The 18,100-nt window shown below is 39.9% G+C and overlaps 1 protein-coding gene across 1 annotated transcript in view; it reads left to right on the top strand.

Annotated features, from left to right (window-relative positions):
- Window positions 1–4,550: 4,550 nt before the first annotated feature.
- The window catches only part of DNAH14 (dynein axonemal heavy chain 14), a 342,385-nt gene continuing 328,835 nt past the window's right edge, over window positions 4,551–18,100 (top strand). Inside the window, 4 exon segments of the mRNA XM_056107024.1 lie at window positions 4,551–4,569; window positions 4,676–4,806; window positions 7,008–7,160; window positions 8,882–8,994. Of these exon segments, the coding sequence (XP_055962999.1) occupies window positions 4,551–4,569; window positions 4,676–4,806; window positions 7,008–7,160; window positions 8,882–8,994 (416 nt within the window).

The raw sequence follows: 18,100 nt of genomic DNA, 5'->3' as shown, positions 1-18,100 counted from the left end.
CAGAAGAATGGGAGCACTGTGATGTGAGTAACCCAATAAACCTAAGCTCCCTGTGGCAAGGTGGAAAGGACGAACCAATGTTCATCCTACACCAGAGTTTAGCAAGAAAAATGAATCCTCAGTCTTAGGGACTCAAGAACATGATTTCTGTCAACAACTGCAGGGAGCTTAGAGAGTCACTATTTTCCCAGTCAAGTCTCCAGATGAGGTTTTAGTCAGAAAGCATCCTGATTTCAGCCCTCTGAGTTCCTGCATCCCAAGAGAAATTTGTTGTGACCTAAGAGACTCCTGACTCATGGAAATGGTGAGAAAATAAGTTTGTGTTGCCTTACCTTAGTTTTATTTGTTTGTGTTTTGGATAGTTCATTATATAACAATAAAAAAAAAATCCCAAAGTAAAATGGCACAGAGAGAAGCTTAAGACAGTCTGTTTCCTTTCCCTGTTTTGGCATCCCAGTTATGTAAGTGAGCAAGATTTAAGCCTCCATCTTGCTCCTCACGTACGTACTTCTTAGAACATTACTTTCTTTTTGACCTTTGCACTTTCTCTCAATCCTATGAGATACTCTCATGCATTGTATGTTTCTGTTAAGCCAGATCCAGACATGGATGGAGGGGAAATAATAAACCCCAAGGCCTCTCAAAAGATACATGAAGACCCCAGAAGTGACTGTTGTTTAACCAAGTTATCTCAAAGCTTTACAAGAAGTTGGCCATAACCCCCAAGGATTCATTAACCACTGATGCCAGCCCAGACTGCTTTAAGACTTAGTTCCCTTCTCCCTGAGACCATACATTTTCTCAGAATAAGACAGATTCTGCGGTACAAGACATCTGCCATCTTCTCAGGTTTCTAGTATCTGAGTAGACTCACCCCAACCCTACCCACTTGTCTCTTGAGGAATTGGTCTTCTAGAAGCAAGCACCCAAAAAAGCGCAGTAACACATCTACTACTTGATCACTTGATCACCTGACTTCTCGTAAATCAATTTGCTTGAGCGGGTGCCAGTAACATCTCCATTTGTCCCTGTCGCATGCTAGTGTAGCCCAATGGCATCTGTTCATTCTAGGAACATGAAGAGCCTCGAACCGATTGTTCAGGATCTTGATGAAGAAGTCTGACCATCTGGTAGGTGGGCAGCACATGGTCTTTTGACGTCCCGGGGAAATCCAGTCGGTAATGGCTCTAGTCCAGCACTCATCTCCAAATCTCATTACGTGTTCAGCCCATCTGATTTTTGATGCCTTGGCAAACGAGACAGCGTTCCTGATTCTTGATCGTTGATGGATGTCGGAACTCCGGATTCTTTCTCTCATTTGAGTGAAACATGATACTCCAAGCATAGCCCTTTCGATTCCTCTTTGGGAGAGCTGAATAACGTTCTCATCCTGTTTGAGTAGGGCCCAGGTCTCTGAGGCGTATATTAATGCAGAAGAACAGTGGAATCAAAGAGATGTGCCCGGAGCCAGAGGTTCTTTTTCCTCTTAGCTATCTCTTCAACACTCTTGAAGGCTTTCCAAGCTGCTCTCTTCCTCCGGCGCAACTCAGGTGCCAGGTAATTCATCATGTTGACTTCTCAACCTAGGTACACTTAACAGTTGCATTCAGAGATGGTCGTTCCATTGAGAGCGAATGGAGTGTCAGGAACGAGGCTGTTTCTCATAAACATTGTCTTTGTAAGATTCTGCTGTAGTCCTACCTTTCCACATTCACGGTCGAAGTCGGCCAGCATTTGTGCAACTTGTCTAATGTTTGGTGTTATTAGAACAATGTCATCAGCAAAGTGGAGGTGGTATAGTTGCCTACCCACTATCTTCACTCCCATTCCTTCCCATTCCAGTCATCGCATGATGTTCTAGAAGGTGCCATTGAAGAGTTTCAGTGAAATGGTATCACCCTGCTGAACCCCTTTGCTGACATTAATGATTACGTCTTTGTAGAATGGTGAGATCCTGGTAGTGAATCTGCAATATAGCTCACGGAGGATCCTGATGTATTCAGTTTGAATGCCCTGATTGACTAGGGCTTCAATGACCGCTTCTGTCTCAACAGAATCAAAGGTCTTCTTTAAATCAATGAACGTTAGACAGAGTGGCATCTTGAACTCCCATGAAACCTCAATGAGCTTGGTTTATGTGGATATGGTTAATCATGCTGAATCCTTTGTGGAACCCGACTTGCTCGCATGGTTGTCCTTCATCTAGTGTTCTGCCAATCCTATTTAGGATGACTCAGGTGAACAACTTGTAGATGACAGACAAGAGGCAGATCAGGCGATAGTTGCCAATGTCATGGATGTCTCCCTTCTTGTACAGTAGTACAGTCCTGCTGGTTTTCCATTGGGATGGAACCTTGCATTCAGACAGGTAGCGTGTGAAGAGCCAAGCCAGCGTATTGAAGAGTACTGACAGCAGGTTCTTCAGGTGTTAAGGTCTGACCTTCTCTGGGCCGGGTGCTGTTTGTTTCTTTACTGACGAAATGGCTTGTCAGATTTCGGAAGGGAGAACATTGGGAACGACATATCCATCCTGTGGAATTTGTTATGTTGGCAAGTGGACATGGCTATCGAAGAGATTTGAATAGAAGTCACGGATAATCTTCTCCATTGCCATTCTGGAAGATGTGATAGATCCATCAGGACGTCAGAGGGCAGTCATCTTGGTCTTGTAGTTGGCGAAGGACAGGCGGGCATTACGAATACTTTTCCTGGCTTCTGCTGCATCTACCAGCACTTCCGCTCTTCTCTCTTTGAGGTCTTCTTTGATCACACCTCTGCACTGCTTTGCGAGCTCGGATGTTCACTTGCGGTTGCCTGAGGCATGCACCAAACCACGTTGGCGAATAAGCTCAAGAGTTTTCGAAGACGGGAGTTATTTGTGGCTATCTCTCTTGATGTTCCTCGCACAATCATGGAGGTGCTGAACCAGTCAATCATATACCTCATCAATGTTATCAACAATGGCATCTTTCCATGTTGCAGCAATAGTGCTAAAGAGCTCCCAGTTGGTGGTTGTTCTGGGAGTTCTCTTCTTAAACTTTGAAGCCCTTTCTCCCCGCTCTGTGAAGTAGAATTTTGCATGAAGGAGATGGTGGTCCGATCTCGTTTGGAATTTTAGGACAACAGCGACATCGGTCAGGCAAAACCATCGATTGAATATGATGTGGTCCATTTCATTGTGGAACTGTCCACCCGGAGACTCCCATGTCCATCGTTTATATTCGGCCTTCTGGAACTGTGAGTTACCATGGATGGTCTTGGTCGACTTGATGAACTCAGACAGTCTCTCACCCTGTTCATTCCATTCAAGGCCATGGATCCCAATGTGGAGTTCTTCAGCTGATCTTCTCGGTCCTATCTTGGCATTAAAATCACCCACAATGATCTTGTAGAAGGTGTGGTCTTCTTTATAGAAATTCTCCAGCTCCATGTAGAACTTCTCAATTTCTCCTTCATCATAATTGGATGTTGGTGCATAGACAACGAAAATAGAAATTGCCGGCAGTGCCAAATCTATTCAAGTGTAAACGTCTGACTCAGGTTGTTAGGCATTCGAATGAATCAATGCTCATGGCCAAGTTCGTGTTGACAAGGACACTGACGCCTCTGACGCCTGTTTTATCGCATGTTCCGAGGAACAATTCTTCTCCAGTGTTGAAAACAGTGTGATGTGATTGATGCCTTCTTGTCTTGGTCAGACCAGTGGTGTCGTACTTGATCTTTTGCTCTTGTACCATCAGGTCCTCAATGGATGCATCTGATGCTAGCGTATGTGCATTGAAAGTACAGACAATCATTTTTGTCTTCCTTTGTTTTGGCAGCCTAGTTCGGCCTTGAGATTTTATCATCCTCTCTTTCCTCATCCTTCTCAATGCTGCCTTCAGGGTCAGGGGTATGAGACTCATTGTAATTACTGGTTTTGGCATATTGAATACACAACGGATAGCTTCCAAGGCTCTGCCGTGCGGGCAGAATACTCTCGGTAGCTTGCCAGGCTCTTCGAGAGGGATAGGGGCTTTTGGGGTGGCCTCTAGTTACCCATGTAGGTGTTCCCATGGTTCAAACTATATTTGAATCCTATCAAATATGGTACGGCAATTCTGGAAGATGGATATTAAGTGTCTTATAATGGTCTGGAAAGCATCCTGTAGCGTGGTGGCAGCTGGGTAGTGGAGGTTTAGCCTTTTTTTTTTTTTTTAATTTTTGGTTCTTGGGCAACATCTAGCTGTGCTCAGGGATCACTCTGGAAGGACTCAGAGTTCTATATATGATGCCCGGGACTGAACCCTGGTCAGCCCAGGATTGCAAGACAAGTCCCTAGCCACTGTACTATTTCTCTGCTCCATACTCCTGCACCAACCTCCCTGCACCCCACAAAGCCTTTTAAAGAAAAGTCTTTTGATGGTTTCTATTATTGGCTCTTGTTAACTGCCTTTGTTACGAATTGGGTTTTCTATGATATCTCTCCTAAATGGAAAACCATTATACCTTTACAGTTTCTGTTAAAATTGTATTTTAAGCTGCATTTTCTCCTCCAATTATACAGTTCTATGAATCCCTTACATGAAAGTGGTCATCTAAATTTTTCCAATGGAAATATTTGTAATATTATACATTATCCTTAGTGATAACATATTTGTACTTATATTGGATTTTTTTTCATGTTTTAAACTAGAACTAGAAGGTGATGATGTGGTAAAGCATATTATTAGGCTAAGAAAAAAGTACGGTTGGGAAACAATATTGCCAGAAAGTAAATTTGATGTCAAGCAATGCAAATTATCAGTTCAGAAGACTCTTCAAGAGGTATTCTATTTTATTCTATTCTATTTTTGCTTTTGAAATTTGTATTTAAAATTATCTTTATTTCATGCACTTTAGATATTATACCAAAATCAGACATTACATTAATGCCATATTATAGTTATTATTCCATGATATATGCTTCCAACATTAAGCTTATTTAAAAACTCAAGAGATCAGAATTTAAAACTATCTTTTTATAAATTTCTCCAATTAATTTGTTCCTGGGAATGGGTGTTAGCTGTCTTGCAATCCTGTCTACCTAATTTTTGTGATTTTAAAAAGAAATTTTAATGTATTTTCATAATATTCTATCATCATTCTCTTGCTTTCTGGAAACTAATATTCTATCTTATCATTTCTAAGTTTCCTTGTCCTTTACATTTTTTTCTTGACCTGTTTAGCCTTTTCAGAGAAATTTTATCTTGTCTAAGATCACACAAGCAGATACTAGAAGAAAGTTGTAATCAGACTTAAGGTCTCCCTCCAGGGACCTTATTTATTGCAGCTGATCAAAGATAGAATAAAATTGTCTCCTCCTAATTTTATTTATTATTTTTTTAAAAATCAAACACAGACCTTTTGCATGTAAAATAAGTGCTCAGCCCATTGAGTCATCTCTGTGGCCCTAGAATGATTTTGTCATAAAGGTTCCTAGTAATTTCAACTTGGGGGTGAATATAATTTAGAATAAAAATGCCTCATGTGACCAAATAGCTATAATGCAAACATTATACAAATTATCACAAAAGGCGTTTTGCATTTTACGTGAAACCTTCTTTTCCTAGGTCCATATTCCTAATACCAGGGGTCAAAATAAGAAGGTGAACCAACTCAGACAATTGAGTCTTCAGTGTGGAAAAAAGTATTAAATGAAAAGTAAAACTGGGGTCAGTGAGATAGTATAGTCGGGAGGACACTTGCCTTGCTTGTGGCTGACCTGGTCTCAATATCCAGCATTCTATGTGGTCCCTGAATTTGCCAGAAGTGATTCATGAGTGCAGAACCAGTAGTAATCCCTGAACACTGCCAAGTGTAATCCAAACATCCTCCCTTCCCAAAGGAAAACTGGATCCAAAATTACAGTGATTGGAAATTGTTCAAGTGCTCAATTCAATATCTTCAGAAGGCCTCACTGAATTATAAGAGAATAATACATTTTCTAATAATAAAATTTAATTACCCAAGAAAGGATTATATTATGCTTCCTTATGAATAATTTTAGAACTGTTTTCATCAATAAATGTTAGAGGCTTCAAACTAAAAGAAATTGATTTTAATTAAAATTTTTCTTAATGTGAAAAGACTAATTCCTCAATAATTCTAGGTAGATGATAAAGAAGCATTATCTTATATTAAAGTAGGCTTAGTATTTGTGCTCAAATCATCTTGACTTTGTGACTTTTCTCAAGCCTGGCAAGCTACCGAGAGTATCTCCCCCACAAGGCAAAGCCTGACAAGCTACCCATGACATATGCCAAAACACAGTAACAAGTCTCACAATGGAGACGATACTGGGCCCACTTGAGAAAATTAATGAATAACGGGAGGACAGAGACAGTGATAGTGAGAGTGACCTAACTTCTAAATACATTAAATTCTGTATCTGTTTAATTATTTTAAAAAGTCAAGGTTTAAATGTTAGAGATTAAATGTCTAAGGCTATAAAGATATCATGTGAGACTTTTTTTTTTTTTTTTTTTTTTGCTTTATGGGTCACACCTGGCGCTGCTCAGGGGTTACTCCTGGCTTTGCACTCAGGAATCACGCCTGGCCGGTGCTCGGGGGACCATATGAGATGCTGGGAATCTAACCCGGGTCAGCCGCGTGCACAGCAAACGCCCTATCCGCTGTGCTATTGCTCCAGCCCCAAGAGACACTTATTGTATACATATTATTCAATAGATCTTAATTAATACTAAACCACCAGCATAAAAGACAATAATATTGATTTATTCTATTGAACTTGAATAGACACAAATTGATATTAGCATCCTTCAATGACCTTATTCTTACTCTTAATTAGTATTGCTTTACAATATACCATACGCTCCAAGTTCTATGTTATTTAAAATTATAATTTCTCTATATTTTCAATATACTGATATTGCTGCATTCATATTGCTATATTCAATACATTCAATACTGTGTATTCATCCACTTTACTACTTACTCTGATCAACTTAATTAAAATATGTTTTCAGGAACAAATGAAAGATGATGGAGAATTTGTATACTGCCTTTCTCAAAAATGTTCTGAAACTTTGTATAATCCTTATGATCTCCAAGTGGTATCTTCTCAGAATGCTAGACGTTGCAAAGAATTCTGGACAGTTTCTGCTTCATTTATCTCAAAAGTAATATACAATATGTTTTCATTTTTCAGAGTCATAGTGAAAGTTAACAATTTAAATGTAGATTTTTTTTTTGTTCAGGGGGAGCTCTCTCATTGGTGCTCAGAGCTTACTCCTGGCTCTGTGCTCAGGGATCACTTATGTTGGTGCTCAGGGGTAATGCTGGGTTGATCCCAGGTGAGCCTAAGTGCCTTGCCTGCTGTGCTATTCTTTATTCATTTAAATTTAAATGTATACCTCTTATACATTTACCATTGCATGTTTCAGACAAAATCCTGATATTTTAGGGACTATTATATATATTTCATAGGAAAAGTTTATTTGATGTGACTTGTTTTTTCTTTCAATTTGAGGGTTTTTTTGTTTTATTTTACATTTTAAATACTTGCAAACAATTTTTCTAATTTTTGATGAAATAATAAAAAATGGACTGGCTTAATTGAAATTATAATAATGAAATAATGTTTCTCATTTGTCAGAAACTTCATTACCTGATGTAAAACACACCTATTATACTTACAGAGTACTTTGATGTTTCTGACAAATCATAATTACCCAGTGACTTTTTTTTTTCATTTGTTTAATCTCTCTCTGTTTTCCTCTGTCCTCTCAGACTTCCAACTGTATTTCTAAGTATTTGTGGGCAAAACCACATATGAAAGTAGATTTCAATGTGCATATATATATATGTATATATATATATAGTCCTTATCTCTAATATACATTTCCTCGATATGTCAGTGAGATCTCTAATATTTGTTATTAATTAAAAGTGGAAGAAACAACTTACAAGTAGAAACATGCACAGAAAAAATATGTATTCTGATAAAGGTATACCTCTATTTCTGGAAGAAATGTAAGCAACTGTTCAATACTTGAACAGGGAAGAATGATCTCTTTATGAGAACCTGTAATTTTTGAATATCAGAATGGGGTAATGAGCTACTATTTACTTTGGAATAATTGTATCCCTGTACTTTAAATTAAGTTTGTAAGTGTTACTTTTATAGAAAATATGACACGAAATAAGGAATAATCTTGGAGCCATAGAGATGGTACAGTGGGTAAGGCACTTACCTTGCATGTGGCCTACTCACGTTCAATCCCAGTCATTCCTATATGGTCCACCAAGCCCTGCCAGGAGTGATTACCTAGCACAGAGCCAAGAGTAAAGCCCTGAGTACCACAGGCTGTGGCTCCAAAACAAAACAAAATAAGGAAATAATTTTGTAAAAAAAAATCTTAATATGATGAAAAAAGTATTTCTTAACCTTCCTGTTGCAGCCAAAGAAATGACATTAGAAAGTGGTAAATATATTGGATTACAAAACTGAGGTCACTAAGCAGTTGTGTTGTGGGCCAGGGCAGGAGGAGGAAGAGGCAAACTTTAAGTGTCATAAGGATGTTAGTGGAGGGTCTTTGGCACTTTGGGGGTGGTGATGAAGTGCAGTAACTTTGTGTATCAAAGTCAGAAATGTTAGCACTATTATAATGATATTATCTGAACTACAGTGAAATTTAAATAAAAATTTTTAATGAATATAAAAGAAGAAATAGTGTTTAAAGATAAATCAAGTTTGAGCTTAGATGATGTGTTGAGGCCATCTATAGGAAAGTTTTAATTATCAAGGCATGTACTTAAGTATTAAATTAGGCTTTCTGAATTTCCTGAAAATGGCACATATTTTAAAAGAAGTATTACTTTATGTACTTTGTACTTTCAGATTGTAAAAACAGGCCAGACAGAAGAGACAGAACTCATACCAACTCCACAATGGCTATTAGAAAAAAGATATTACTATTTTTTACAGCAATTCAGGATATTTTCCAATTTCCGGTGAGATCAAAGAAAATGGAGATACCTATTCCTATTTATAGTATGATTTTTTTGAAATATCAATTGCCTCTGTAACACTGGGGTTCCATTATAGTAATTTTATATTCGTGAAGAATTAAGGGGAGTGAAAATTATTCTACAAAGTCTTTACATAAAGAAATATTTCTTATATAGCTAAATATTATAACATTTAGTTTAAATTTTTGAGGAAAATATTGCTAAAAAAGAAAAAATTATAGTCAAAGAAAAATTTACTATAATAACTTATTTTACCTCTGTTTTAATGCATTATTAATGAATATTTATTGAGAGATTTCTCAGAACTATAAATAATTATAGATATTGTATTCAACAAACCAAATAATTGTCCTTCTGTCAAAGGTAAGAGAGATTATTTTAAAAAGCACATTTCATATGTAAAATGTCAGAAAATAGGAGTTAAAAAATTGAAGAAAACTTACTGAAAAATAATCATCATTTAAAATTTTTATATTTCTAGATTAGATTATACTACATTATACAACATGACATTAGAATTCTCAAGACTCTGATTCTTCATCAAGTAGGCCTAGCTGTTGTTTTTTCAGTGATTGTTTAGATTTTTAGTATTTTTGGTTTCCTCTCTAACATGTGTCTTTTCTTGTGGTTTGCTGCTATCTGCTGGGGACTAAGAAAATAAATATCTTTAACTTGCATTTAACATGGTAAATTACTGAAATAATAAAAATCTGGAGCAAATTTTATGTAAGATAAATTAATGGATTTTGTTCCCATTCACAATTGTGCCCCAGAAAATCAAGTACCTAGAAATCAGCTTAACTAAGGAAGTAAAGGACCTGTACAAAGAAAACTACAAAATGCTACTTCAGGAAATAAAAGAGGACATGAGGAAATGGAAAAATATCCCCTGTTCATGGATCAGGAGAATTAACATTGTCAAAATGGCAATACTTCCCAAAGCACTGTACAAATTCAATGCATTCCCTATTAGGATACCCACAACATTCTTCAAAGAAATGAGCAAATACTCCTAAAATTTATATGGAACAATAAGCCCCCACGAATAGCTAAAGCAGTTCTTGGGAAAAAGAAAATGGGAGGAATCAACCTCCCTAACTTCAAACTCTACTACAAGGCAGTAATAATTAAAACATCATGGTACTGGAACAAAGGCAGAGCTGTAGACCAATGGAACAGGGTTGAATATACTGACATCTCCCCCCAAGCATACGAGCATCTAATCTTCGATAAGGGGGCAAGAAAAGTGAAGTGGAGCAAGGAAAGCCTCTTTAACAAATTGTGCTGGCAAAACTGGAAGGCTACATGCAAAAAATGGACTCAGATCTCTGCCTAACGCCATGTGCAAAAGTAAGATCAAAGTGGATTCAAGACCTCAACATCACACCGGAATCCATAAGGTACATTGAGGAAAAAGTTGGCAAAACACTTCATATTGAAGCTAATGGTGTCTTCAAAGATGTCATGCCACTGGCCAAGCAAGTGAAAACAGAGATAGACAAATGGGACTATCTTAAACTAAGAAGCTTCTGCACCTCAAAAGAAACAGTGACCAAAATACAAAGACAGTCTATAGAATGGGAAAGGATATTCACCAAATACACATTCGACAAGGAGTTGATATCAAGGATATACAAGTTACTGGTTGAACTCCACAAGAAGAAAATATCCAACCCCATCAAAAACTGAGGCGATGAAATGAATAGAAACTTTCTCAAAGAAGAAATCCGAACGGCTAAAAGGCACATTAGAAAATGCTCCACATCATTAATCATCAGGGAGATGCAGATCAAAACAACAAGGAGATATCATTTCACACCACAGAGACTGACCCACATCCACAAGAACTAAAGCAACCGGTGCTGGCGCGGATGTGGCGAGAAAGGGACCCTCCTTCACTGCTGGTGGGAATGCAGACTGGTTCAACCCTTTTGGAAAACGGTATGGATGATTCTCAAAAAATTAGAAATTGAGCTCCCATTTGACCCAGCAATACCACTCCTGGGAATATATCCCAGAGAGGCAAAAAAAGTATAGTCGAAGTGACATCTGCACTTGTTTGTTCATTGCAGCACTCTTTACAATAGCCAGAACCTGGAAGAAACCTGAATGCCCAAGAACAGATGACTGGTTAAAGAAACTTTGGTACATTTACACAATGGAGTACTATGTAACTGTTAGAAAAGATGAAGTCATAAAATTTACATACAAGTGATACTACATGGAAAATATCATGTTAAGTGAAATGAGTCAGAAAGAGAGGGATAGACATAGAAAGATTGTACTCATCTGGGGAACATAAAGTAACAAAATAAAAGACTAACACCCAAGAATGGCCGAGATTAGTACCAGGAATTTTACTCCATGGTTTAGAGGCCAGCCACACATGCAAGGGCAAAAGGGAGCTCAGATAGAGAAGGAAGAACCAAACAAAGAGTGTTGGGAGGATCCTCCCAGGATGGAAGAAGCATGCTGAAAGTAGACTATAGACCAAACATGATTTTCACCTATTGCCTCTTTTGAAAACCACAACACCCAATAAGAGAAAGAGACAAAAGGGAATGCCCTGCCACAGAGGCAGGGTGTTTTGGGGGCTGGGGGATGGGAGGGATACTGGGATCTGTGGTGGTGAAAAATGGGCCCTGGTGGAGGGATGGGTACTTGATCATTGTATAATTGAAACCCAAGCACAAAAATTTGTAAGTCTACAACTGTACCTCATGGTGTTTCACTAATAAAAATTAAAAAAAAAGAATATGTACTTTAGTTGCATCCCTATAGACTAGATACTAGTAGATTTTGATTTTTCATAGCACTGTAGCACTGTCCTCCCGTTGTTCATCTTTTTGGTAATAGATTTTTTTAAACTACAGACAATCAGTTTACGTTATTACCAAAATGTTTTTCTATATTTATTTAGAACTTTGTTAATGTTAGATTTTCTTTTTTAATCTATTTTTATTAAAAACACTGTGATTCACAAAGTTGTTCATTATACAATTATTTCAGGCATTTAGTGTTCCAACACCACCAGTGTGACCTTCCCTCCACTAATGTCCCAATTTTCCCTCCCATCTCCAACCTGCTCCCTTAGCTGCATAACAAATTGACTTTATATTGCTTGTTCCAACAAAACTAAGAAACGGCCAAATAGAATAGTCAGAAAATAAATCAGTAGAAGCCACTTTGTGATTGTTATATGATTTTTACCTATGTAAATCAGGAAAATAAAACCCTTTAATACAATATAGTAAATTGCTTATTCTCATTTACGTAAGTAAGTTCTCAACTCTAGAATATAAAGTATATTGTATTAAGTTTTATCTTACGTTTGAATCTTATTATGGTAATAATCATCCCTCCTGTCTCTCATAAAACTTTTTCTTTTTTCATAAAACTTTTAAAAAAATTTTGTGCTAATACATTTTGGAGTATACATGAAATAGCCTACTTATGTAAACTATGTAAATTTTCTCCCCTACACCTTATATAAACACTATGGTTTGCAAAGTTACTCATAATGATTTGTTACAGATCTTCAACATTCCAAAACCAGTCCCACCACCATTATCACTTTCCCTCTACCATTGTCTCCAATTTTCACAACAACCTCTCAAGCCTGCCCCCACAACAGGCCCACAATTTATTTTATATATGGCTTGTTTTCAATGAATTGCTAACAGAATGATCAAAAAATATTTTCTTATAAGAAAATGAGTGGAAATTGTTATATGTCACCATGGAGACTAAGTTCTTGTATGAAGCATTACGTGCATTGAAAGTACAGACGATCATTTTTGTCTTCCTTCGTTGTGGCAACCTAGTTCAGCCTTGAGATTTTATCGGCCTCTCCTTTCTCATCCTTCTCAGTGCTGCCATGTCGGTGAAGCCTTCAGGGTCAGGTGAATGAGACCAGTTGTAGTTACTGGTTTTGGCATATCGAATACACATGGATAGCTTGCTAGGCTCTTCCGTGCGGGCGGAATACTCTCGGTAGCTTGCCAGTCTTTCCGAGAGGGATAGAAACTTTTGGGGCAACCTCTAATTGCCCTCGTAGGTGTTACCATATTTGAACACTATCAAATATGGTACGACAATTCTGGAAGATGGGTATTTAGGGTCTTATGATGTGTCGCGCGGGCGCTTTGCGCCGGCACGGGTCCGGAAAGCATCCTGGAGTGTGGTGGCAGGTGGGTAGTGGAGGTAGTGGAGGTAGTGTCTGCCAGTTGGGTATTTATCTGGTCCCGGTAGGGGTAGGGTGGGTCTTCTGTGCGTAATCCGATCCCTGGGTGGTTGGTGGAAGCAGACAGGGCAGGGTAGGGTGGGGCTCCTGATTAGAATTCCTTTGTCACCTGTGGTTGGTGGGAGCAAGCAGAGAATCTCTGTCCCTGGGTCCGCTGAGCCTGGAGTCCAAGGTCTCTGTACTTTCAATGCACGTACGCTAGCTTCAGATGCATCCATTGAGGACCTGATGGTACAAGCATGAATGATCAAGTACGACATCATTGGTCTGACCGAGACAAGAAGGCATGAATCTCACCATGCCGTTTTCGACACTGGAGAAGAATTGTTCCTCAGAACATGCGATAAAAGAGATGTCGGAGGCGTCGGTGTCCTTGTCAACACAAACTTGGCCATGAGCATTGATTCATTCGAACGCCCAACAACCCGAATCGGACGTTTACATTTGAATAGATGTGGCTCACTGCCGGCAGTTTCGATCTTTGTTGTGTACACACCAACATCTCATTATGATGAAAGAGAAATTGAGAAGTTCTACATGGAGCTGGAGAAGTTCTATAAAGAAGACCACACCTTCTACAAGATCATTGTGGGTGATTTTAATGCCAAGATAGGACAGAGAAGATCAGCTGAAGAACTTCACATCGGAACCCATGGCCTAGAATGGAACGAACAGGGTGAGAGACTGTCTGAGTTCATCATGTCTACTAAGACCATCCATGGTAACTCACAGTTCCAGAAGGCAGAATCTAAACGTTGGACATGGGAGTCTCCCAGTGGACGATTCCACAACTAAATAGACCACATCATATTCAATGGACGGTTTTGCCTGACCGATGTCGCTGTTGTCCCAAAATTCTGAACGGGATCGGACCACCGTCTCCTTCGTGCAAAATTCTACTTCACAGAGCGGGGAGAAAGGGCTGCAAAGTTTAAAAAGAGAACTCCCAGAACGACCACCAACTGGGAGCGGCAACATGGGAAGATGCCATTGTTGACAACATTGATGAGGAATACGATCGACTGGTACAGCACCTCCATGAATGTGCGAGGAACACCAAGAGAGAGATAGCCACAAAAAAAACACCTGTCTTCGAAAACTCTTGAGCTTATTTGCCAGCGTGGTTTGGCGCGTGCCTCAGGCAACCGCAAGCTAACGTCTGAGCTCGCAAAGCAGTGCAGAGATGCGATCAAGGAAGACCTCAAAGAGAGACGAGCATAAGTGCTGGTAGATGCAGCAGAAGCCGGGAAAAGTATTCGTAACGCCCCCTGTTCTTTGCCAACTACAAGGCCAAGATGACTGCCCTCCGACGTCCTGATGGATCCATCACATCCTCCAGAACTGCAATGGAGAAGATTATCTATGACTTCTACTCAAATCTCTTCGATAGCCATGTCCACTTGCCGACATACCAAATTCCACAGGATGGATATGTCGTTCCCAATGTTCTCCCTTCCGAAATCCGACATGCCATTTCGTCGGTAAAGAAACAAACAGCACCCGGCCCAGACAAGGTCAGACCTGAACACCTGAAGAACCTGCCGTCAGTACTCATCAATACACTGGCTCGGCTCTTCACATGCTACCTGTCTGAATGCAAGGTTCTGTCCCAGTGGAAAACCAGCAGGACCGTACTACTGTTCAAGAAGGGAGACATCCATGACATTGGCAACTATCGCCCGATCTGCCTATTGTCTGTCATCTACAAGTTGTTCACCTGAGTCATCCTAAATAGGATTGGCAGAACACTAGATGAAGGACAACCATGCGAGCAAGCTGGGTTCCGCAAAGGATTCAGCACCATCGACCATATCCACACAATAACCAAGATCATTGAGGTTTCTCGGGAGTTCAAGATGCTGCTCTCTTTAACGTTCATTGATTTAAAGAAGGCCTTTGATTCTGTGGTCATTGAAGCCCTAGCCAATCAGGGCATTCAAGCCCAATACATCAAGATCCTCTGTGAGCTGTATTGCGGATTCACTACCAGGATCTCACCATTCTACAAAGAAGTGATCATTGATGTCAAGAGAGGGGTGCGGCAGGGTGATACCATTTCACTGAAACTCTTCAGTGCCACCCTCGAGAACATCATGCGACGACTGGAATGGGAAGGAATGGGAGTGAAGATAGATGGTCGGCAACTATACCACCTCCACTTTGCTGATGACATTGTTTTAATAACACCAAACATCAGCCAAGCAGCACAAATGCTGGCCGACTTTGACCGTGAGTGTGGAAAGGTAGGGCTACAGCTGAATCTTACGAAGACAATGTTTATGAGAAACAGCCTCGTTCCTGATGCCCCATTCGCTCTCAACCGAACGACCATCTCCGAATGCAACAGCTATGTGTACCTAGGTCGAGAAGTCAACATGACAAATGACCTGGCACCCGAGCTGCGCAGGAGGAAGAGAGAAGCTTGGAACGCCTTCAAGAATGTCGAAGAAATAGCTAAGAGGACGAAGAACCTCCGGCTCCGGGCACATCTCTTTGATTCCACTGTTCTTCCTGCATTAACATATGCCTCAAAGACCTGGGCCCTACGCAAACAGGATGAGAACGCTCTTCAGGTCTCCCAAAGAGGAATTGAAAGAGCTATGCTTGGAATATCACGTTTCACTCACATGAGAGAAAGAATCTGGAGTTCCGACATCCCTCGACGATCAAGAATCAGGGACACTGTCTCATTTGCCAAGGTGTCAAAAATCAGATGGGCTGGTCACGTAATGAGATTTAAAGACGACAGCTGGACTAGAGCTGTTACCGACTGGATTCCACAGGATGTCAAAAGACCGCGTGGTCGCCCACCTACCAGATGGTCAGACTTCTTCATCAAGATCATGAACGATCGGTTTGAGGCTCTTCATGTTCCCAGAGCGAACAGATGCCATTGGGCTACACTAGCACGCGACAGGGACAAATGGAGACGTTACTGGCGCCCGCTGGAGCAAATCAACGACTAACGGGAAGTTAAGTGATTAAGTGATAAGTGATGAAGCATAATTAAGATGCTTATGCATCCTGTTAGTATCTGGGCGGAGCAATAGCACAGAAGGTAGGGCGTTTGCTTTGCATGCAGTTGACCTGGGTTTGATTCTTCTGTCCTTCTCAGAGACCCAGTAAGCTACCAAGAGTATCCCACCAGAATGGCAGTCTGGCAAGCTCCCCGTGCCGTATTTGACATGCCAAAAAACAGTAACAACAGGTCTCACAATGGAAATGTTACTGGTGCCCACTCGAGCAAATCGATGAACAATGGGAGGACAGTGCTACAGTGCTATGTTACTATTTGGTTAGTCAAGATTGGTTGCCTTCTATGTTACATCCCATCCAATCTGGAGTGCTGCTACTGGATTATAAGTGTTGTAGAGTTTGGAGATGTCCAAGGAAATCCAGAATTATTAAATGGGTGGTACAGCTGGAGTTAAGTTTTTGACTGGGAAGTGGTGACTTTGGGGTGGGCACATGACTGTTGATGTATCTGGATGTACCAAGATAAGGGGAGATAGCCCATCTAGACTCCATAAAAGCTTGGAGATTTCAGTCACAAAGACCTGCATACCTGAATTTTTGGCAGATTAATTTCTGGTTGAGGCTTACTCCTGAGACAATGGAGTTCAGTCAGAGGCATGGCGGTGATTTTGTAGTGTGAGAGCAGGTGGCTGCAAGGGCTCTGTTTGGGCAGGCCCTGGCTGGCCTGCCCCCCTCCGGGTGCCCCGATGTCTCAGCCATTCTGGATGTCTGAAGGATTTCTGGCAGCAGGTTGATCTCTTTCAGGATTTATTTATGAGTCTCTGGAGCAAGACCAGTAACTGAGCTTATAGAGCCTTGGAGATGGTTCTTGGGTGTGACTCAATTTAGATTTTCTACTGCTATCTTTGCCTTGTAAAACATTTTTTAGATCCCATTTGACTGTATTAATTTCAGTCTTTCAGATTTTGAAACTTAGAAATATGATAATCTTTCTCTAAGCATCAATTAAGTGCATAGTCAAAATTATTCATTTTCTTTCATCATACTAAGACAACTAGAAATAAGGTTTAGTCAGGTTTAAACTTGTAGAGGGAACAGAGATAGTACAGAAGGTTCGATGCCTGTCTTGCTTTCTGTTGACCTGGATTTGATCCACATATGGTCCACTGAGCACACCACATATGGACCCTGAGCACAGAGCCAGGGGTTAGCACTGAGCACAGCCCCTGTTCCTCCCCATATTAGATTCAGTCTATTTTCAGAATTATTTTTACTATTTTAAAAAAGATTTTTAAGCTCTGGTTGTGCACTTGATTAGTGTGCAGTACTTATAAAAAGATTTAAAATAACACATAACAAAAACATTTAAAATAGAAAAAATATGAAGTATTAATCATATAAGATGATGATGCCATGTATACAGAGCAGGAATTATTTGAGCATGATTGTGAGCTTCGATCCCATGAAACTTTCTGGGCAGTTTCCAGTGCTTTGTGTATGCTCATTAGACCATTATTGTTGACATCTCTGACTTAAGCTAGTTTCCAGGAATTTTCCAGATTCCTGATACACATGACTCTAAATTTCCAGGTTGAGGTGAGGCAGGTATTTATTTTGAATGCATCTTTGGAACCATATTTAAGGTGATATTGCTAGATTTGCCTAAGGCATGTCTTATTTCTATGGTCTCGGTTTCCTCATTGAATAATCTCTTGTCCCCTCTTTGAACTTCTGTTGGCTCCAGACCTCCTTCCTTCCTTCTTCTTTGAGTCAAAATCAACCAGTGTCATCACAAACATTGTTTGCTTAATTGACCTCTGGAGCATTCCTGTTCTTGCCGTCCTTTCCTTCCCACTGGTTATTACCAAC

Source organism: Sorex fumeus, unplaced genomic scaffold (genome assembly GCF_029834395.1).
Source record: "Sorex fumeus unplaced genomic scaffold, SorFum_2.1 ptg000007l, whole genome shotgun sequence".
Classification (NCBI taxonomy): domain Eukaryota; kingdom Metazoa; phylum Chordata; class Mammalia; order Eulipotyphla; family Soricidae; genus Sorex; species Sorex fumeus.
This window is presented reverse-complemented; position numbering and strand designations above follow the sequence as displayed.